Source organism: Stomoxys calcitrans, chromosome 4 (assembly GCF_963082655.1).
Source record: "Stomoxys calcitrans chromosome 4, idStoCalc2.1, whole genome shotgun sequence".
NCBI classification, from domain to species: domain Eukaryota; kingdom Metazoa; phylum Arthropoda; class Insecta; order Diptera; family Muscidae; genus Stomoxys; species Stomoxys calcitrans.
The window spans coordinates 75,873,862-75,898,426 of NC_081555.1; the positions used below are offsets into that span (position 1 = coordinate 75,873,862).

The 24,565-nt window shown below is 40.6% G+C and overlaps 1 protein-coding gene across 1 annotated transcript; it reads right to left on the minus strand.

Moving 5' to 3' along the window:
- Window positions 1-1,385: 1,385 nt before the first annotated feature.
- Window positions 1,386-24,499, minus strand: LOC106090249 (uncharacterized). Its single transcript, XM_013256382.2, has 3 exons — window positions 24,427-24,499; window positions 2,317-2,438; window positions 1,386-2,148 (listed from the first exon to the last, which is right to left on the minus strand). Exons 2-3 carry the CDS (start codon window positions 2,320-2,322, stop codon window positions 1,513-1,515), a joined length of 642 nt encoding a protein of 213 aa, XP_013111836.2. The 5' UTR covers window positions 2,323-2,438; window positions 24,427-24,499; the 3' UTR covers window positions 1,386-1,512.
- Between the last annotated feature and the right edge of the window lie 66 nt (window positions 24,500-24,565).

Here is a 24,565-nt window from a genome sequence, read left to right on the forward strand (position 1 = left end):
CGACCAATCTTCCCAAAATTTTGTGCAACGCTTTCCTCGACGACTTCCACAATATCCATAAAGTTTGGTCGAAATCGGTTCAAATTTAGATATAGTTCCCATGTATATGTTCGCCAGATTTCGAGCAACTTGTTGACATTTGTCAACCGTAGTTATTACATAACCTAATAACCTCTCTGAATACATCCGCCAAGGTCCATCAAAATTGGTTCAGAAATATTTATAGGGTAGGTGTAGGGTATTATAAAGTCGGCACCGCCCGTCTTTTGCCTTTCCTTACTGGTTTTTAAGTTTAAAGGTATGTGCATTGCTGATACCCTACAATACATATGGACGTGTGTTCGAAAGACACATGAAGCTTATAAAAAAGCCATTCAGAAACCAAGCTTCGTCGACTAAGAGGTACAACTATTTTTCCTCTGTTGGGTCTAGCGAATGGGATTCTATAAAGAAGTATTCGTCCAATAATAATTCCATGAAAAAAATTGTAAAGATCTCAATTTGAGAAGGGAATTGGTATAATTGAAGACATATTGGATTCTTCTGAAGCCATAGACACTTCGTATTATGGCATTAAATGCAACATTTTATTTATGCCGACTCAGTGAGTCACAATTCCCAGAGAACTCACAACCATATAACAGCTATGGAACCAAGATGGTTTTAGCCAAAAGACCTCGTATTCTAAGTGGTGTGAATGAATGCGTGAGCCACCTAAACAATTTCATTGTGATTTTCTTATTCTTGTGTATTATTAAAAACTTTGATTTGCTAGGGTTTAAGAAGAGACCATTCGTCCGGGCCCATTAACACGCATTACGCAAATCAATATTGAGATACACGATGGACAGATTAATATACTTCAGTTAGCTACTCAAGTAAATTTGAACGTCGCCTGAATACATATGCACTCGACTGTGAGTCAATTGATCAGGAAGATCATAAGCATACATTGAAAAAAAGTCGATCCTTGATGAACTTGTTTTTTTTACTGCCAATTGTTGCGATCTCGATTTCCCTACGTGCACCGATTGTGATCTATTATTGAGGTAGGTCATTAGAAGTCTAGTGGACGTAGTAGAAAAACCGATAAAATTAGGTAGTTTGAAGAATATATTCTGGTGGCCAACGCTTTTTCTAGTAACTATATTCTCCTCTGCACCACTTTTATGGTACAGGGTATTATCTGTATAACCAAAATATTCCCTATTCTTATCATATTATCCAACCAATGCTGTTTAGCCTGATGGCCAAGTTTCAATTGTAATGAACTTATTAGGCCATGCAACATGGTCATATGGTCTAATTTTTAAAAACACCAAAACAAAATCTTTTTTGTATAACAACAGACGTTAGACGAAATTTATTCACTAACATAACAACACAACTTTCGAAGAAACAAAGTTGCTTATAATTCACTACTAAAGGATTCAATACAGTTTAAATATCACATAGTCACTAAGCATTAGCATTGTATTTTGCATGGCCATTGGTGGTCATTGGATGAGAAAATCACCAGCCACCACCACCTCCAGCGGACCAACCGCCACCGCCACCACCTCCAGCGGCCCAACCACCGGCACCACCGCCGCCATAACCACCACCGCCGCCGGCGCCTCCTTCGGAAATAACCTTGATGATTTTAACATGGCCACCCGATGAACCACCGCCATGACCACCGCCATAGCCGCCGCCATGACCACCGCCATAGCCACCTCCATGGCCACCACCATGACCGCCGCCATGGCCGCCGCCGGAAGATCCTTGGGAGATGACCTTGATAATTTTAACTTCACCACCAGCTCCACCATCTCCTCCACCATAGCCGCCTCCACCGCCATAACCACCACCACCTCCTGCAGCCCATCCACCGCCTCCGGCGCCGCCGCCATAACCGCCACCACCGCCGCCTCCACCTTCATGGATTACTTTAATAACAGTAGCAGCACCACCTGCACCGCCTCCGCCATAGCCTCCTCCGCCACCGCCACCATAGCCGCCACCACCACCACCACCGGACCAGCCGCCATGACCTCCAGATCCACCGCCTCCGTAGCCGCCACCTCCACCACCACCACCGCCACCTCCACCACCAAACAAGAAGCCAGCATTGGCAACGGCACAAACTGCCAACAAGCAAACAAATACCTAAAATTTTTTAAATAATTTTATAGGATTAGTATCTTTTCCAAAAGGTTTGTCCAAAGGAGTACTCAGCAGACTATAAAGAAGAATTATGCCCATAATCCACGGTGCTGGGTTAATAATTTCCCACTTTATAGACTTTATAATACTCCTCTTTGCAATTTTACACACCTTCATCTTAGACTGTGACCCAAATGAGTTGTTTGTTCAAATCCAATGAAATCTAAACCGAGATTGATGCTGATCCCAAATACTCATCGTCTTTATATACCAACCATCGGAGCTAAGAAAACCTAAAAAGCATGGTTAATTGCTTTTTTTCTCTTTATGGCCTAAACTAGGGGAGAAAAGGCCTGATAGAAAACGCATCCAAAAGCAGAAGCCAAATAGATTATGATTTTTTTTTATTGTGGTGCGTGAATGCTATTTTTCTTTTTTATTAACTTCGTTATAAACTATGAGCAAGTTTTAAAGTAGTTTGAAAATGACACCGGCATGATTAAGCGATTTTACAGCCGCGAATTTTTTAAAAACTTTTTTTTGAAATAGAGGGCTTACATTTTGTGGGCTAGTACACTAATGATATACAAAAAAATGAGTTAAATCAAATCTGCTGACAGATGTACCTGGACATTGAAACATATATTTTTAATAGGTTTAAGATTGACTTAAGCTCTTCCACTCAAACATGCTTCTCCGAAAGGAATATTACCAAGCTCTTTAAAAAACTAGATAACCTTCATTTAACTGTATGTTATTTTTAAGCCCCACACATTTTGTTATTTACATATTTTAAATATATCTTGGCTTGAAACAAACAATGCGTATAAATAAAATTTAAAATGTAAAATGATTTTACAATACAATACCACTCTTCAAAGCATAACAAAAAAATAACAAAAATTCAGTAAATTTCCTATACAGAACTAGAAAAAAAATAGTTCAGAATAGTTTCCACATTATGACGACATAGAGCAAATATTAGCTATAAACTATATTCTCAGAAAAAAGTATTCCACAAAGTTATTAAACTTGCCCATAGTCCTACCCCCGATTACTGGCTTGTTGTGCTGATCCAAATAATCAACAAGAAAAGCGTGTTAAGTTCGGCCGGGCCGAATCTTATATACCCTCCACCATGGATCGCATTTGTCGAGTTCTTTTCCCGACATCTCTTCTTAGGCAAAACAAGTAAAAGCGTGCTAAGTTCGGCCGGGCCGAATCTTATATACCCTCCACCATGGATCGCATTTGTCGAGTTCTTTTCATGGCATCTCTTCTTAGGCAAAAAATGATATAAGAAAAGAGTTGCTCTGCTATTGAAACGATATCAAGATATGGTCCGGTTCGGACCACAATTAAATTATATGTTGGAGACCTGTGTAAAATTTCAGCCAATTCGTATAAAAATTGAGCCCATTGGGGCTCACGAAGTAAAATAGAGAGAGTACGATTTATATGGGATCTATATCGGGCTATAGACCGATTCAGACCATAATAAACACGTTTGTTGATGGTCATGAGAGGATCCGTCGTACAAAATTTCAGGCATATCGGATAATATTTGCGACCTCTAGGGGTCAAGAAGTAGAGATCCCAGATCGGTTTATATGGCAGCTATATCAGATTTGAACCTTATTTGACACAGTTGTTGAAAGTTAAAATAAAATACGTCATGCAAAATTTCAGCCAAATCTGATAGGAATTGCGCCCTCTAGAAGCTCAAGAAGTCAAATCCCCAGATCTGTTTATATGACAGCTATATCAGGTTATGAACCGATTTCAAAAATACTTGGCACAGTTGTTAGATATCATAACGAAATACTTCGTGCAAACATTCATTCAAATCGGATAAGAATTATGCCCACTAGAGGCTCAAGAAGTCAAGACCCAAGATCGGTTTATATGGCAGCTATATCAGGTTATGGACCGATTTAAACCATACTTGGTACAGTTGTTGGGTATCATAACAAAACACGTCGTGCGAAATTCCATTCCAATCGGATAAGAATTGCGCACTCTAGAGGCTCAAGAAGTCAAGACCCAAGATCGGTTTATATGGCAGCTATATCAGGTTATGGGCCAATTTAAACCATACTTGGCACAGTTGTTGGATATAATAACAAAACACATCGTGCAAAATTTCATTCCAATCGGATAAGAATTGCGCACTCTAGAGGCTCAAGAAGTCAAGACCCAAGATCGGTTTATATGGCAGCTATATCAGGTTATAGACCGATTTAAACCATACTTGGCACAGTTGTTGGATATCATAACAAAACACGTCGTGCAAAATTTCATTCTGATCGGATAAGAATTGCGCACGCTAGAGGCTCAAGAAGTCAAGACCCAAGATCGGTTTATATGGCAGCTATATCAAAACATGGACCGATATGGCCCATTTACAATACCAACCGATCTACACTAATAAGAAGTATTTGTGCAAAATTTCAAGCGGCTAGCTTTACTTCTTCGGAAGTTAGCGTGCTTTCGACAGACAGACGGACGGACGGACGGACAGACGGACGGACATGGCTAGATCGACATAAAATGTCACGACGATCAAGAATATATATACTTTATGGGGTCTCAGACGAATATTTCGAGTAGTTACAAACAGAATGACGAAATTAGTATACCCCCCATCTTATGGTGGAGGGTATAAAAAGATATAAGAAAAGATTTGCTCTGCTATTAGAGCGATATCAAGATATGGTCCGGTTTGGACCACAATTATATTATATGTTGGAGACCTGTGTAAAATGTCAGCCAATTCGAATAAGAATTGCGCACCGAAAAGAAGAAGTAAAATAGAGAGATCGATTTATATGGGAGCTGTATCGGGCTATAGACCGTTTCGGACCATAATAAACACGTATGTTGATGGTCATGAGAGGATCCGTCGTACAAAATTTCAGGCAAATCGGATAATAATTGCGACCTCTAGAGGCTCAAGAAGTCAAGATCCCAGATCGGTTTGTATGGCAGCTATATCAGGTTATTAACCGATTTGAGCCTTATTTGACACAGTTGTTGAAAGTAATAATAAAATACGTGTTGCAAAATTTCAACCAAATCGGATAGGAATTGCGCCCTCTAGAAGCTCAAGAAATCAAGTCCCCAGATCTGTTTACATGATAACTATATCAGGTTATGGACCGATTTGAACCATACTTAGCACAGTTGTTGGATATCATAACAAAATACTTCGTGCAAAAATGCATTCAAATCGGATAATAATTGCGCACTCTAGAGGCTCAAGAAGTCATGACCCAAGATCGGTTTATATGGCAGCTATATCAGGTCATGGACCGATTTGAACCATACTTAGCACAGTTGTTGGATATCATAACAAAACACGTCGTGCAAAATTTCATCCCAATCGGATAAGAATTGCGCACTCTAGAGGCTCAAGAAGTCAAGACCCAAGATCGATTTATATGGCAGCTATATCAAAACATGGACCGATATGGCCCATTTACAATACCAACCGACCTACACTAATAAGAAGTATTTGTGCAAAATTTCAAGCGGCTAGCTTTATTCCTTCGGAAGTTAGCGTGCTTCGACAGACAGACAGACGGACATGGCTAGATCGACATAAAATTTCACGACGATCATGAATATATATACTTTATGGGGTCTCAGACGAACATTTCGAGTAGTTACAAACAGAATGACGAAATTAGTATACCCCCCATCCTGTGGTGGAGGATCACACAATTGCTATTATTTCACAAGTCCATGGGCCTGCTTGGGATATCTTGTATACGTACACAATAATTTGAGTGAGTATTTTTGCCAACCACTGGTATATACGCTCAAATACACAAACTTTATCTCTATGAGGAGAGACACAAGAGAATAATTATTTGTCCAGTACACGAATAATCGTTTGCAGCAAAATGCAAATTTGGCCATGAACATTCCATTTAGGAACTTGGGCAAACTTCTCACAAATCATTAAGTGCTGTTCGATTTTATTTTAAGCTCAATGATAAGGGACCTACTTTTTATAGCCGAGTCCAAACTGCTTTCCGCAGAGCGACACCTCTTTGGGGAGGAGTTTTTGCATGGCAAAGTACCTCACAAATATCGCCAGCATTGAGAGGGGATAACCACTATTGAAAATTTTTCTGATGGTCCTGCCAGGATTTGAACGCAGGCGTTCAACGTCATAGACGGACATGTTAACCTCTACGCTGACCTCCAATCGTTTGCGGCTATCAAAATAATTGAAAAAGTTTTTATTTTTACAACAAAAGAAAGGTTATTTTGCCGTAGACGAAGCTGCTAAATGGTTCACAATAAACAAAGTAAGTTACGTTCAATAACGCAACGTTTAAGGTTAGTTTGATATGTTGAAGTGAAACGTTACTCGGTTACAATAAAATAAAAACTTCGTTATAAAAGTAATTTGTTTGTCGTTAAAAAAGACCCAAATGTTTTATTTGTTTGTGTATGGTTTCGAAGAAATGTGATACGTAGTGTTAAATAATGCCATTCAATCCATGGTGGTGGGTTCCCAAGATTTGGCCCAGCCGAACAAATTTTTTCTTGTTTTAATCACATGTGTTGACCAATTTTTGGTTTTTATACCCTCCACCATAGGATGGGAGTATATTAAATTCGTCTATCTGTTCGTAACACACCGAAATATTGATCTGAGAGCCAACAAGGTATACATATTCTTAATCGTCTTGATATTCTAAATCGATTAAGCTATGTCCGTCCGTTTTGATGATTTTCGAAAACACTCTAATTCTTGATGCTTGCAATTTTATAGAAATATTATATGGGTTCGAATCCTGGTAAGAGCATAAAAAAAAATTATCAGCGGTGGTTTCCCCTCCTAAAGCTAATGAGCTATCGCAGAGCGGCACGCCTTTCGGACTTGACTATAAAAGTAGGCCCTTTATCATTGAGCTTAAATTTGAATCGGACAGAAGTGAGAAGTTTGCCCCAATTCCTTAGCGGAATGTGCATGGCAATTTGCATTTATTTCCTATCAGTGTAGGTCGATTGGCATTGTAAATGGGCCATATGTGGTTCTACAATAATAGATACATAACCTGATATAGCTCTCATATAAACCGATCGGCCAATTTGATGTCTTGAACCTTCAAAAGGCGCAATGCGGGAAGCCCTACGTGCAACAGCGATTAGACGACCGAAAATGGTCTAGGCATAAATCCGTGCAAGACGAAAGTAGTTCTTTTCAGCAAGAGATACAATTTGCCTACAGTGGAACCTGTCTCCTTGGGAGGAGAGAATATTCCATTTGCAGAAAGCGCAAAATATTAGGGTGGACAGGAAATTGAACTTCAAATCCAACAGATTGGAAATGTCAAGAACGGAAACTATTGCCTTATACACCTGCAAGAGAGCCATCGGCAAAAGTTGGGGGTTAGACCGCGTGTCATGCATTGGGTATAAACTGCAGTTGTCAGACCAATAATGCTATATGGTGTTGTGGTCTGGTGGACGGCGACTCAACGGACACTATGTTATCCTTGATACAATATCCGATGTTCCAGGGAGTGTGGATTACACCCTACCTGAGCCGCTTTTTGATAAAAATTATTGTACCACTATTCCTGATAGAACCGATTGGAACTACGATATCTCTGGTAACAGAAGTTACATAGACTTCTTTACGGATGGTTCCTGGTCATATCGAAAATGTTACTCGACCTTCCTTGCAATTAAGGAAGTGACGGAAGAACTACTCTACACATAATGGATAGAAGAACCACTGGAATCTGTGGGAATGCCTCCAGCAACATGTATGCTAAGTTTTCAGGACCAGGCCCGAAAGATAACGAATGATAGTTGGATAGTCTCAATCAATATGTCCGTCATAACAGGTCACTGCATAATCGGAAAACATGCTGACAGACTGAAGGTTGCCAGCAACGACTTTTGCAGAAGCTGTGGGGACATCGAAGAAGCAGAGACTATAGAACACCCTCTGTGTGTGTGTCCCGCACTAGCAGTCAGAAGGAGTTCCACTTTAGGTTCTCATTTCTTTGAGAACCTGTCCGATTAAGCGGATGTGAATAATCGCAAGTTATTGGGCTTTTTTAAGCGATCAGGATGAATCAACTGTAGAAACTAGAAGGCATCTTCCTTCTTCTGTTCTTGTGGTATCACAATGGATGGAAACGTCTAAGTGAGTCTGATGGCAGACTGCCACTTAAACCTAACCTAACATAAAAGACGCAATTACTATACGGTTTGGCACATTGACTTCTCCAATAATTTTCAACAAACGTGCCAGGTATGGCCTGAATTGGTCTATAAACTGATGCAGATCCCATACAAACCCACCTTCCGTTTGCATTTCTTGAGCCCATGGAAAGCGCAATTCTTATCCGATTTGGCTGAAATCCATTATCTTTGGTTTGCCTTTAAACAGATGAAAGATCCTTAACTCTTAAGAGGCGTTTTATATACCCTCCACCATAGGATGGAGGTATACTATTTTCGTCATTCTGTTTGTAACTGCTCGAAATATTCGTCTAAGGCATCATAAAGTATATATATTCTTGATCGTCATGACATTTTAAATCGAACTAGCCATGTCCGTCCGTCTGTCCCTCCGTCCAATCGTCTGTCTGTCGAAAGCACGCTTTTTATTAGTGTAGGTCGGTTGGGATTGTAAATGGGCTATATCGGTCCACGTTTTGATATAGCTGCCATATAAACCGATCTGGGATCTTGACTGCTTGAGCCGCTAGAGGGCACAATTCTTATCCGATTTGGCTGAAATTTTGCATGAGATGACATCCAACAAACGTGTTGAGTATATGTGAAATCGGTCCATAACCTGATATAGCTGTCACATAAACCTATCTGGGGTCTTGACATCTTTAGCGTCTAGAGCGCGCAATTCCTATCCGATTTGGCTGAAATTTTGCAAGACGTGTTTTGTTTTGACTTCCAACAACTGTGTTACGAATAGTTCAAATCGGTCCATAACCTGAAATAGCTGCCATATAAACCCATCTGGGGTCTTGACTTCTTGAGCCATTATAGGACGCAATTATTATCCGATTTGGCTGAAATTTTGCATGAGGTGTTTTGTTATAACTTTCAAAAACTGTGCAAAGAATAGTTTAAATCGGTCCATAAACTGATATAGCTGCCATATAAGCCGATCTGTGGTCTTGACTTTTTGAGCCTTTACAGGGAGCAATTCCTATCCGATTTGGCTGAAATTTTGCACGACGTGTTTTGTTATGATTTCCAACAACTGTATTGAGAATGGTTCAAATCGGTCCATAACCTTATATAGCTGCCATATAAACCGATCTTGAGTCTTGACTTCTTGAGTCACTGGAGGGTGCAACTATTATCCGATTTAGCTGAAATTTTGCATGAGGTGTTTTGTTATAACTTTCAACAACAGTGCTAAGAATAGTTCAAATATAGCTGCCATATATACCAATATGGGATCTTGACTTCTTGAGCCTCTAGAGGTCGCAAGTATTATCCGATTTGGCTGAAATTTTGTACAACGGCTTTTCTCATGACCTTTAACAAACGTGTCGAATACGGCATGAATCGGTTTATAGCCTAATACAGCTCCCCTATAAACCGATTTCCCTATTTTCCTTCTTCAGCCCCAATACACAATGACTTCTACTATGGTCTCCAATATTCCGTTCAATTATGATCTGAAATGAACCATAACTTGATATTGTTCCAATAACATAACAATTATTTTCTTTCATCCTTTGTTTGCCCAAAAAGAGATACCGTGGCAAGAGCTCGACAAATGCGATCCATGGTGGAGGGTATATAAGATTCAGCCCGGCAGAACTTAGCACGCTTTTACTTGTTTATATTCGTTTTTGGCAAAAATTTTGAATAATTGGACGTCTTGTCTTGGTCTCAATAAAGACAAATTTCTTATCGGCTTTCACTGATCGGCATTACAGTGATTTGGTCCATACATACAAGAGTCCCTTTGAATCGTTAAGTGGAGCCCAAGTTTTGTTATTTTGCACCGCAAGAACTTTCTGCAATTCGTAACAGGTACTTATTTTCGGAAAAAAAATGGTGGAGCTGCTTCGCCAGGACAAGGTCGAACCTATTTTATCCTCGCATGCCCATAATTTGCTTAGGCCAACGGATTTCTCTGACAGTCCAATATGCTCTTTAAGAGATTGGAATAGTAAAATGCGCATCGCTCGCAGGTTTATTGAGGGGCTTGGCGCGAATGATCCTAAACCACTCACCATTAAAGAGAGGGGCTCTCTTAATTGCGCTCAGAGATTCGCTGCACATGCTACCCCAATGGCTACATGTCTATATTCAGAAACGGCTCCGCAATCAGCCAAAGGCTGCGGTCACATGCATGACATGCCATCTCCAAAAGAACTAAGGCGAACAGTACTAATATAGATTCAAGAACCTTATTTATTGTCGCTAAGGACAGCCCGGTGATGGAAGTTTTCGACAACGGAGAAAAACAGGGCTGCATACCTAGAAACAATTGGAGTGGGATAGTCAATGGAATGTCATCTGCATACTCCGATGAGGAATTCCAGAATTGCCTGGACCTTCCCCATTTTGGGAGCATGCAAGCTGGTATCGGGCAGATAAAAACCAAATGCTTTCGTGGATCAATTCTCTATTGAAATGTAAAAAAATTGCGAGATTTGGAGAGGCTAAAGATTTTCGTTCTGATAGAAACACATCAAAGGGCATCGAGAGAAAATCAATGTAGGCGACCATTGATTTTCTCTCTATGTCAAGGAATATACAGTGGTAGCATTTGACATTGAATGTGTTTTAAAAAACGTAAAACCGACGTCAACCATGAAGGAGCTGGAGTTTTTATGCATCAACACTTCCTCACGAAAGTTTATTAATAACTTACTTAAAGATGGATGCATTACGGCAGACTTTGAATCTGTTAATATGAAAATATTGCTAGCAGAGGATGGTGATACTGTCTGCTCTACCTTGGAGTATAGCCATTAACAATATTTATTGTCTCTGGAAAAAAAAGGTGTAAAAAAGGTCGCTTATGCTGATGACGTGGCTATTAAGGTTATGCGAAAGTTTCCTAACACTCTTACAGATATACTTTAGGCAGCATTACATTCGACAGCGAAATTGGCTACCGAAAGTGGTCTAGGTGTATATCTGTGTATGACCGGAGTAGTTATTGACTATGGTGAGACCCCAGTGGAAAGTAACATGGTGGTTCTAGTTTGGACTCAAATCGCGAGTAGAGTTCAACCGTGACCCATAGATCGGAAGGGGTTTTAGAAAGTGCTCCACTACTAACCAACGGGGAAAACACGTACACAGACGTCTCAGTCATTGGGCCCATCATAACGGATCATTGCCTGATCGGAAAACATGTTGACAGAGCAAGTAACGAATTTTACAGAAGCTGTGAGGACGTTGAGGAAGAAGAGAATAAAGAACATCTGCTGTATGTTTCCATACTTAAAGAACTTGTCTGTGTTAGCGGACGTAAATATTCGCAAGTTTTTGGGGTTTATAACGCGATCTGGATGGTTCAACGTTAGGAACTAGAATGCATCTATCTTTCTGCTCCTGCTCCTGTTCCTGAGGCATCACAATGGACGAAAACGTCTAAATGAGTGTGATTACAGACTGTCACTTAAACATAACCTAACTAACTAGAGACGTTCGCCTTGCATGTTACTGGGTTTTTCAAAGGTTATTGAACCATTTTTGCGTAAAAGGAAATTTCCCAAAGTTGTTTACAATATCCAAAATCTGCCATAATAACTTGTAACCCAAAGACAATCTTTTCTTTCCACCAATTCAAGATTTATTTTAATTTTTTATGCAAATTTGTAAATCGTGTTTTGTGTTTTTACGACTAAATACATATGAAGGGTTAAGTCGTTAATTACAAATGTGTCATACTTTTGTGCTGAATATTTATTCGTCAACACCTTTGGAAGAATTTAATACGCATATTCAATACAGCATATTTTAAACCCTAATGCATATATTTACCATCAAGTGCTCACATAAATATCTTTAAGACAATGCTATCAATGCTAAGTCAGCGCTCAAATGCTAAGCGGTTAAGTTTTTTTCGGATTAGAATTGAGCGTAGCAGTTGAGTGAAGCGGACGTGTTTTTATTTCCCTCCTCAAAGAAAAAAAATATATATATTCGAATCTCGGTATAGCTACTACCTATTACGAAAAAAATTTTAAAGCCTTTTGGAGTAGGCTAGAAATGGACTCCAAAGATTCAATATCTGCGATGGTGGTGTCAGACCGCAGCATGCTGTCCTCCTCTCCTTGTAGTCGAGAGTAATGCTTCAAGCGCACAACTAGGCGTCATACTAATAAATGAGGAAAAGACGGATAAACCAGAGGGATGCACAGTTCGTCCCCAGCCTTTAAGTAAAGGTGGAGTTTCTGACTCGGATTCAGACAGCGACTGTGTCAATGAAACAGTCATCGCAGTCATATCAAGAGATGAGGGCATCGGGATGACAGCAGAAGTGAGCGATGGCTTTGCTAAGCTCACAAGCAGACCGAGAAAGCGATCTGGTGCACGACGAATGAGACAGAGGAGTACGGCAGCGGAATCGGGCAAAAGTGCAGGATGCTGGAAGGGATAGAACTGACATTCCAAGCACTTCTACGGAAGCTGGAAAAAGAATCAGATCTCCCGAACAGCATAACACTGCTAAAATACTTAAGAAGAAAAAGATCTCCCCGCTTTCAAGTACTCTGGGAAATCCAAGCCAGCCATCCCGCAATGGAGACTCCAGACTGTGTCATGCGGAGGTGGACAAAGTTGGAACAGGAACGAAGGAAGCGCGCACGGCCCCTGAGTCATCATGGAGTATTGCGGAAGGGGAAGATGGTCGCTAAGAATGGTAAGGAGCCGCCCTCTTACGCCAGAGTGGCAAGGAAGCACAACAGAGATGAGCTGACTTATGCAGTCATCAATATCGGCTGTGCATCCGGTAGGATTCCACCAGATCATCGGTCCCAAGTGGAGGATCTGGTTAACGATCGGATTTTTGAACATGAGTGGAACTCTGTAGAGGGTCCATCTTTACGCTGCGTTTTGCTTCGGCGGAATGTATTGATGCCGTCAAAAAGCTCGTCAGAGGTATTCACGCTCCCTGGGAGGGCGCAAAGCTCGACCTTGTGAGAAAGGTGGGTATCCCCCAGCTTACAAAGGCTACGGTCTTCATCAAGGGATGGGGCAATAAATTTGCGACGGAACGCATGTTGGGATTCTTGGGCAAGCAAAACGAAGGTTTGGTCGCAGAGAAGTGGGAGGGTCTTCCACAGGGAGAAGAAGGAGGAAGAACTCTCTTTGTGGTTGGCATTGATCAAGTCTCCGTGACGAGTTTGGCTAAGACCAAAGGCATGGCGCACTACGGGAGCAAAGCTGTCTTTTTCAAGACTAAGAAGACTAGGATGGGCAGAAATTTTCATTCTGCGACACCAGGCCGTGCAGTGGCAGGTGACTCAACATCGCCCAACAAACGAGACAATCACGGCATCTCTCAATATTGGAAAGACTAGTAGAAGCAATGATCCTAATACTAAAATATCAGGCAGTGCAGTGGCGAGAGACCCAAAACAGCCTAACAAACAGGAACCCGACTTAAAGATTCGGAATACTGGGATAGGTAAAGATCCCAATTTTGAAACATTAGGCAGCGTAGCTACAGGAGACTCAATGTAACCCAACGAACAGGGAGACGCTGATGGTACCATCACCTACTCCCAAGAAACCCAATAAAGCTTAACGAACAGGGACCCGACGATGGAACTTTACGACTTTATAAAAAGTTGGAAGACTAGACTAGGCAATGAACCTAAAACGATGACATCAGGCAGTGCAGTAACAGGAAAGTCAATGCAGTCTAAAGGACAGGGAGCAGACGATGAGAACATCACCTACTCCCAAGATGCCCATTTACTGGAGGACCAATGATTGAGTTAATCCAGATAAACCACCACCGGAGCAAAACTGCTACACACGCTCTGATGGAGAAAATCAGCAAGGACAAGATTCATTTTGCTTTAATTCAGGAGCCATGGACGACCTGGAACAAAGTCTCTGGACTAAACCATATCAACTATCAATTATTCTATGCTATCACTGGTACTCGGCCGAGGACCTGCGTTATTTGTCATAGAAATTTGAATTATATATTTTCCCCAGAGTTGTCAACGTCGGATGCAACAGTGGTGAGACAGGGAGAAGGTGGAGCATACATGGGATCACTTTATCTGCCTTTCGACTTTCCGACTCCGCCACCAACGTCGGAGCTGCAACGGCTGGTGAGGAAAGCAAAACAGACAGGTGCTAATTTCGTGGGGTAGCACCAACACAATTAAGCGGGGCTAAGCCCTGGCAGAGTTCTTGAATACTAACGACCTAATAACACTTAATATTGGTAACATCGCTACCTTTGTAAATAGGAATAGGGCGGAGGTATTAGATGTGACGATATGTTCCGAAAATCTGATCGATGAGGTTCAGGATTGGAGGGTCTCCATGGAACACTCTTTCTCTGGCCATCGCTACATAAGGCTTAGAATAGCACGGCCAGCGCCGAATCCGATAAGTTTCCAGAATAAGTTGAAGACCATCTGGACAAAATTCGGAAGGTTACTTAGAAGAGGACTTGGGCAAGATAATGTAGATTGTCCAAGCATAGAAGAGATTGACGAGAATGTCAACAGGATTACGACTGCACTGGTGGGATCCTTCGAATATAGTTGTCCTCTTCGGGAAAGGAAATAAGCCCAAGAAAAACCCTGGATGACCGGGGAGATTCGCAATATTGGGAAAGAGGTGCGCAGACTTTTTAACAGAGCAAGTCGTAAAAAAGCGGAAGTTTATTGGGATGTGTATTACACACGGCTCAAGGAATACAATAGGATTACCAGAGCGGCAAAACGTGGCTCCTGGAAGCTTTTCTGCGAACAGGTCGATAGCGTCAATGACGCCGCCAAGATAAAAAAGTTTCTCTCAAAAACCCATGTCCAAACTGAAACTTTAGTAGACGATATGGGAGTGAGAGCAGAGACAACGGAGAACATGTTGAAGCTTTTGATGAAAACCCATTTTCCCCAAGATACGACGGGACACGCGGAGACACCGGAATCTTGGAATAATGACGTTGATCGAAGGTTTATAATAACGGAATTCATGGTGAAGGAATCCTTGAGGAGCTTCGCCTGGCCAAAATTTTCACAGAGTGCCTAAGACTTTTATATTCTCTGAAAGCCTGGCAGTAGGAAAGGGTGGTGTTTATACCTAAGCCCGGCAAGGCATGTTATGCGACACCAAAAGCCTACAGACCCATAAGCCTTACTTCCTTTCTACTCCAAACCATGGAACGTATTGTGGACAACATGATAAAGAGTGTGACATCCAGCGAACTGCTCAAATACAAACAGCATGCCTATGTCAAGGGAAGGTCGGTGGAGACTGCCCTGCACGAGGTTGTGCATAAAATAGAAGAACCCCTCGATGCCAAGTCGTTCACATTGGCGGATTGCATTGACATCGAGGGGGCGTTTAACAATGTGCGGACTGACACACTGATCCAATCCTTAGACCAGTACCGGGTGAACCCGGTCCTTAGAGACTGGATAAACCATATGCTAAGGAACAGGTGGATAATTTGTGTGTCCAATGGCATAAATATAAGGGAGATATTGGTACAGGCGCACCACTGGGGGGCATTTTATCGCCACTTCTATGGGTGACGACCATTAATGACCTATTACGAATGCTGACTGAGGAGGGATTTGAACCCGTCTGCTACGCAGAAAAGGTCTTGCATATGGCATATGACTGGGCTAGACCCAGAGGTCTCAATGTTAACCCAGTGAATACAGAAATATGCCTGTTCACGGGGAAAACGAAGGTGGACCAATTTAACGCACCACGTTTCCTCAATAAGACGATTTCGATATCTGACAAGGTCAAATACTTAGGTGTGATTTTGGACAGGACACTGAATTGGAAGTGTCGCATTCAGAAGCGTACTGAGAAGGCTCACAGATGTTGGGCACTATGTAGACGGGCCGTAGGCTCGAAATGGGGCCTGAATCCTAGGATAGTCCACTGGCTCTACAGGAGCAGTATAAGACCAATACTTACTTACGCCTCAGTAGTTTGGTGGACTGCTAAGGAGAAAAAGTGATACATAAGGACCATACAACAGGTTCAGAGAACATATTGTCTTGGCATAGGTGGAGCGATGAGGACCACGCCCATTAGGGATATTCTAGATATCCGACCCATTGACATACAGATTAAGTGTGAGGCAGCCACTACGGCTATAAGATTTAAGGCGATGGGAGAATGGATTGAGGATGGGAGCAGCTCATACCGCGGTATAATCGAGGCGACGGTAGGAAACCTGGAAGGAAGGGGAGAGGTTTCCGACCGGCTACCTGAGATGAACCTTTAAGTCAAGTGCCATCTGGAAGATCATGTTACACGGATGGATCAAAGCTAGAGGACAGAGTGGGCCGGGGGTTTACATAAGAGCAATAACAACCAGGACGGTATGGTCACGAATAATCTTGCAGTGTAAGAGGAGATTAACGGCTTCTCTGAGGATGGGAAAATCCGCATCGTTTGGGTGCTGGGAAATAACGGAGAAAGGGGAAATGAAAGTGCAGACGATTTGGCGGTAAAGGCCAGAGGACTGCCATCAATAAACTTGGAAGCCTTTCGGGTCGACGCAGTCCGAGTTAAGGTAGTGGGCGACGAATGCGCACACAACATTGTGGAAAGTTGAGAATTCTTGAACAAGAACATTGGGTTTATACGAGGGTTGCCTTTTATATTTCGGAATTGGACAACCCTTGTGTTGCAATCTCCCAACTGACAGCTCTATCGCAAAGCTTGATGTTTTGAGGTTATACATACTCAAAACGTTTTGACATAAGAGCGCTATTTGTGTTGTTTACAATAACTTAAAAGATTCATCTCGCCCAAAAAATGGAATCAAATCGTAAACATTTTCGTGCCATTATTTTTTACAATTTTTGACGTAGATTACCTCAACAACAGTGCATCGATGAACTTAATTAAATTTTTGGCAATGAAGCTCTATCAAGAAAAAGTGTTTTTCGATGGTATGATGAATTCAAATGAGGTCATCTTTCACCCCAATACGAATTTCGTAAATGTCGTCCAAAATCAGTTGTTGTTCCAAAAACCATTGATGCTGTGCGCCAACTGAGATCGTCAAGTGACCTATCGTGAGATTGAGACAACCTTAGACATGAGTGGAACCAGCATACATTCGATATTGTATGAACATTTTACCGTCAAAAAAAATAATTCGCTAAGGATCCCACACAATTTGTCAATCGCTCAAAAAAAGGCTCGATTGGTCAAAAGAAATCCGCCGTATAGTCCTGACTTGGCACCGAATGACTTCTTTTTATTCCCGTACGTAAAAAATAAAATAAGAGGTCAACGTTGTTCGACACCTGAAGCAGCGGTTGATACGTTCAGAATGCATGCTTTTGGAATATCTCTATCAGAGTGGCAAAAGTGCCTTGACAATTGGTTCAAAAACATGCAAAAGTGTATAGATCTTAATGGGGAATATTTAGATAAACAATAAAGCAATTTTCGATGATTAATATTTATTTTTGGTGTTCTCTATTCCCGAGATATAAATGGGAACCCTCGTAGAAGAATTCTGGTGGCACGCAAAAAAGTAAAAAGTTTGGAATATCTTTGCTACACACAATTACCTGTTTTATTGGTAAATACTGCTTTTATAGTAACTGTGTAACATTTCCCTCTCCCGTTCACCGTTTTGGTGTTTAAGTCTCTTCGGTTATGGTAAAACTTTTATTAATTTCGTCTTTGATAAAGGATGGCTCTTTTGTACAAAAATTCTTTTAAGCTAAAATGCTTCGTTTAGAGCAGAATAAGACTAGTCCCTAAAAACTGCATTTTTCAACCGATAAATTTAATGCAATGGGTTGTGTTATACCCTTACATAAATAAAGCTGCTATGGCCTCATAAATTATGGATTTTCACAGTATTATGATGCTATATATATATATTCTTGGTCGTTATGACATTTCAAGCGATCTAGCCATGTCCGTCCGTCTGTCTGTCGAAAGCACGCTAACTTCCGAAGGAGGAAAGCTAGCCGCTTGAAATTTTGCACAAATACTTTTTATTAGTATAGGTCGGTTGGGATTGTAAATGGGCTATATCCTTCCACGTTTTGATATAGCTGCCATATAAATCGATCTGGGGTCTTGACTTCTTGAGCCACTAGAGGGTGCAAGTATCATCCGATTTGGCTGAAAGTTTGTACAACGGCTTCTCCCATGACCTTTAACATACGTGTCGAATATGGTATGAATCGTGTTGTAGCCTAAGCTCACCTATAAACCGATTTCCCTATTTTATTTCTTCAGCCCCCTTACTAGACTTGGCTGAAATTGTTTTAATAACATAGCCAGTATTTTCTTTTATCCTTTGTTTGCCCAAAAAGAGATACCGTCGAAAGAGCTCGACAAATGCGATCAATGGTGGAGGGTATATAAGATTCGGCCCCGCCGAACTTAGTACGCTTTAACTTGTTTTTATACCCTCCACCATAAGATGGGGGGTATACTAATTTCGTCATTCTGTTTGTAACTACTCGAAATATTCGTCTGAGACCCCATAAAGTATATATATTCTTGATCGTCGCGACATTTTATGTCGATCTAGCCATGTCCGTCCGTCTGTCCGTCCGTCCGTCCGTCCGTCCGTCCGTCCGTCCGTCCGTCCGTCCGTCCGTCCGCCCGTCTGTCTGTCGAAAGCACGCTAACTTCCGAAGGAGTAAAGCTAGCCGCTTGAAATTTTGCACAAATACTTCTTATTAGTGTAGGTCGGTTGGTATTGTAAATGGGCCATATCGGTCCATGTTTTGATATAGCTGCCATATAAACCGATCTTGGGTCTTGACTTCTTGAGCCTGTAGAGTGCGCAATTCTTATCCGATTGGAATGAAATTTTGCATGACGTGTTTTGCTATGATATCCAACAACTGTGCCAAGTATGGTTGAAATCGGTTCATAACCTGATATAGCTGCCATATATACCGATCTTGGGTCTTGACTTCTTGAGCCTCTAGCGTGCGCAATTCTTATCCGATCAGAATGAAATTTTGCACGACGTGTTTTGTTATGATATCCAACAAGTGTGCCAAGTATGGTTCAAATCGGTCCATAACCTGATATAGCTGCCATATAACCCGATCTTGGGTCTTGACTTCTTGAGCCTGTAGAGTGCGCAATTCTTATCCGATTGGAATGAAATTTTGCATGACGTGTTTTGCTATGATATCCAACAACAGCGCCAAGTATGGTTCAAATCGGTCCATAACATGATATAGCTAGCATATAAACCGATCTTGGGTCTTGACTTCTTGACCCTCTAGAGGGCGCAATTCTTATCCGATTGGAATGGAATTTCGCACGACGTGTTTTGTTATGATACCCAACAACTGTGCCAAGTATGGTTCAAATCGGTCCATAACCTGATATAGCTACCATATAAACCGATCTTGGGTCTTGACTTCTTGACCCTCTAGAGGGCACAATTCTTATCCGATTTGAATGAATTTTTGCACGAAGTATTTCGTTATGATATCCAACAACTGTGCCAAGTATGGTTCAAATCGGTTCATAACCTGATATAGCTGTCATATAAACAGATCTGGGGATTTGACTTCTTGAGCTTCTAGAGGGCGCAATTCCTATCCGATTTGGCTGAAATTTTGCATGACGTATTTTATTTTTACTTTCAACAACTGTGTCAAATAAGGTTCAAATCGGTTCATAACCTGATATAGCTGCCATATAAACCGATCTGGGATCTTGACTTCTTGACCCCTAGAGGTCGCAATTATTATCCGATATGCCTGAAATTTTGTACGATGGATACTCTCATGACCATCAACAAACGTTTTTATTATGGTCTGAATCGGTCTATAGCCCGATACAGATTCCATATAAATCGTTCTCTCTATTTTACTTCGTAAGCCCCAATTCTTATACGAATTAGCTAAAATTTTACACAGGTCTCCAACATATAATTTAATTGTGGTCCGAACCGGACCATATCTTGATATCGTTTTAATAGCAGAGCAACTCTTTTCTTATATCCTTTTTTGCCTAAGAAGAGATGCCAGGAAAAGAACTCGACAAATGCGATCCATGGTGGAGGGTATATAAGATTCGGCCCGGCCGAACTTAGCACGCTTTTACTTGTTTTTTTTCATTTGGTAAAGCTTAGTCTGCCAGTAGTTAGTATTGAAAGGTTCGCGTGCGGATGTTAGCATCGTTGGATAAGTTGGATTTGAATAAGGTAAGTAAGATTTGATTTGTTTTCTACTGCGATTATGAAACAAGTCGTCTTAAAGAGCCCTGATCAAATTGAGATGTGCGCTTTACAACTTACTCTAGTTTGAATGGTTGTAAAGCACCATGATCCATTAGACATCTCCAGCTGATGATTTTTCTTGGTCGAAAATGAAATCGCGATACAGGAAACCAGTCAAATGGTTCTAGCAGCAACACTATTTTTGCTGACTTTTAAATGTTTTTATACCCTCCACCATAAGATGGGGGGTATACTAATTTCGTCATTCTGTTTGTAACTACTCGAAATATTCGTCTGAGACCCCATAAAGTATATATATTCTTGATCGTCGTGAAATTTTATGTCGATCTAGCCATGTCCGTCCGTCTGTCCGTCCGTCCGTCCGTCCGTCCGTCCGTCCGTCCGTCCGTCCGTCTGTCTGTCGAAAGCACGCTAACTTCCGAAGGAGTAAAGCTAGCCGCTTGAAATTTTGCACAAATACTTCTTATTAGTGTAGGTCGGTTGGTATTGTAAATGGGCCATATCGGTCCATGTTTTGATATAGCTGCCATATAACCCGATCTTGGGTCTTGACTTCTTGAGCCTCTAGAGTGCTCAATTCTTATCCGATTGGAATGAATTTTTGCACGACGTGTTTTGTTATGATATCCAACAACTGCGCCAAGTATAGTTCAAATCGGTCCATAACCTGATATAGCTGCCATATAAACCGATCTTGGGTCTTGACTTCTTGAGCCTCTAGCGTGCGCAATTCTTACCCGATCAGAATGAAATTTTGCATGTCGTGTTTTATTATTATATCCAACAAGTGTGCCAAGTATGGTTCAAATCGGTCCATAACCTGATATAGCTGCCATATAAACCGATCTTGGGTCTTGACTTCTTGAGCCTCTAGAGTGCGCAATTCTTATCCGATAGGAATGAAATTTTGCACGACGTGTTTTGTTATGATATCCAACAACTGTGCCAAGTATGGTTTAAATCGGTCCATAACCTGATATAGCTACCATATAAACCGATCTTGGGTCTTGACTTCTTGAGCCTCTAGCGTGCACAATTCTTATCCGATCAGAATGAAATTGTGCACGACATGTTTTGTTATGATATCCAACAACTGTGCCAAGTATGGTTCAAATCGGCTCATAACCTGATATAGCTGCCATATAAACCGATCTTGGGTCTTGACTTCTTGAGCCTCTAGAGTGCACAATTCTTATCCGATTGGAATGAATTTTTGCACGAAGTATTTCGTTATGATATCCAACAACTGTGCTAAGTATGGTTGAAATCGGTCCATAACCTGATATAGCTGTCATATAAACCGATCTGGGGATTTGACTTCTTGAGCTTTTAGAGGGCGCAATTCCTATCCGATTTGGCTGAAATTTTGCATGACGTATTTTATTTTTACTTTCAACAACTGTGTCAAATAAGGTTCAAATCGGTTCATAACCTGATATAGCTGCCATATAAACCGATCTGGGATCTTGACTACTTGATCCCTAGAGGTCGCAATTATTATCCGATATGCCTGAAATTTTGTACGACGAATCCTCTCATGACCATCAACAAACGTGTTTATAATGGTCTGAATCGTTCTATAGCCCGATACAGATCCCGTATAAATCGTTCTCTCTATTTTACTTCGTGAGCCCCAATGGACGCAATTCTTATACGAATTGGCTGAAATTTTACACAGGTCTCCAACATATAATTTAATTGTGGTCCAAACCGGACCATATCTTGATATCGTTTTAATAGCAGAGCAACTCTTTTCTTATATCCTTTTTTGCCTAAGAAGAGATGCCGGGAAAAGAACTCGACAAATGCGATCCATGGTGGAGGGTATATAAGATTCGGCCCGGCCGAACTTAGCACGCTTTTACTTGTTTACTATAATATTCTTTGAATAGAAAGCATTAAACAATGGTCTAAAGCCGGACAATATCCCGCAATGGAATCTCAATTTAAATTTTTACTTTATGAGAAATACTGCACGCATTTACAATACCGTAAACAGAAAATCCCACCCCAAACGGAGCCAGGCTTAAGGCAATAGGTTTGGTTAGGTAAGAGGGGCAGTCCTTTACAGACTCACTTAAACAATTTTAAGTTCATTGTGATATCACAGTAGCAACAGACCAAGGCTTTTGGTGGGAATTGAACCCACGACCCTTGCACTGGTATTTCAAGCACGCTACCAACTCGGCTACCGGGGCGCCCTTGTAGGGGAGGCAACAAGAATGTCTACAGTGTATAGACTGTTTGATAATATGTTGCGCCAGAAAAAAATATCGTAAAAAGAAGAAGTTAACTTGTCGAAAAGTTCGTTTATGGCTAATGCACTTTTTTTTGTGAAGGGGAAAAGACTCTATACTGTCATTTAATGAAATAGTTTCGGTCAACTTTTGTAATTTAAGTAACCATTAAAATTTTTATTGAAATCTAATGATGGTATAGCCAATCCTCAAAGCAAACTATACCTTTTATTTTTAGAAACAGCAACGTAAAAAAAACGCGGGCAGAGAGATAGCCAAGGGCCATACACAATTTTAGGGTAGTGAAGAGTAAACAGACATATTTCAGAAGGTTACAAATAAAATCCTAATGATCTGAAGACTGGTTTCAAAAGGTTAGTCATCGATGTTTCGGTACTTTCCGTATATTTTGGTGTAATAAAAATAGATTTTGAGCAATCAATTGTTTATTCAAAAAAAAAACTATAATTTTAAGATAAACTTTGAATTATGGTTTAATCAATCAAAAACGATTTGTGGCTTTGTGGTTTGAGTCGTTTTATGTTAACAATGCCTCATACGTAACATAACTCTTTTCAACAGTTATTGTATTACCATTTTTATTATGTTTTTGGTTTTGTTTTGCTTCTTTGATTCTCCGCTTTCGTTGAAGCAGGGTCTTTTGATTTATGTGGTCAAATGTTAAATGGCCATCGCAACACGTAAGATGGCCCAGGGGGTATTGAAATGCGATCATAATTTGATATGAAAGAGCATCAAACAGCAAAGGGAAATATTAATGTCAAAGATTGAACAAAAAATCAAAATGTATAAACACACAATCGGCAATTCGTTGCAAGTGCTTTAGCCAGAAAACCTATAACCGACTGCAGAAAATAAGTACCATTAACCCAACCAAAGAGAGTCTTAAATAAAGCGAGAGACGACACTTCAGCATAATGACAAAGTGATTTTTGTTTTTTTTTTTTTTTTTTTGCAATGGTTAAGGCCAAAGACATACAGGTTCAGGTTTCTTGGAGGGTCAATTAATAGTAATTCAGTCATTATGCGTCGACCCACATGTGCGCACTTTAGGAGGCGCTACCCCGTAACCAGTTTCGTCATAGCTCATTCGATAATAATTACACGCAAATACACTTCAATAGCTTATAGTTGACTGTTTGTTTTTTGTCTGGTCTATAGTGTTTTGATACGAATTGTTGATTTTATCGCGAATTAACAAAACAAAAAAGACAAAACAGAGTATATTATTCGCCAAAAAACGTCTATCATTAATTTCATACCACCTTTCAATTCAATTAATTTAGTGTGTGTGTGTGTGTGAGTAATATCAAATTGCAAGTAGTAAATATCAGTGATTTGAACCAATTTTTTAACAAAGGACTTTTTTATTTGATAGGGGAATTACCTTTCAGTGTGTTTCCGATACGTGATATAAAATGATTCCGGAGGTTAAAAGTATATTTACAAATACAAAGTACTTAGAGTGAAAGAAATTTTGATAAAATATAAAAAAAAGAGTTAATAACAATGTTTAATAGGCAGGCAAGCTCTGCTTTTGAAAGGAATGGAAAGTGGAAAAATTGTCAAAATCTTCTTTTACATTGAAATTAGTAAAGATACCTCGTATATTTCATTGGAAATTGTGGTCGCTATATCCAAATTGGTAAAGATACCTCACATAATTCATTGAAAATTATGGTCGCTACTGGATGCAGGAACTGCACCATCTGCGGCGATATTTAGTCATAGAGTCAGAGCC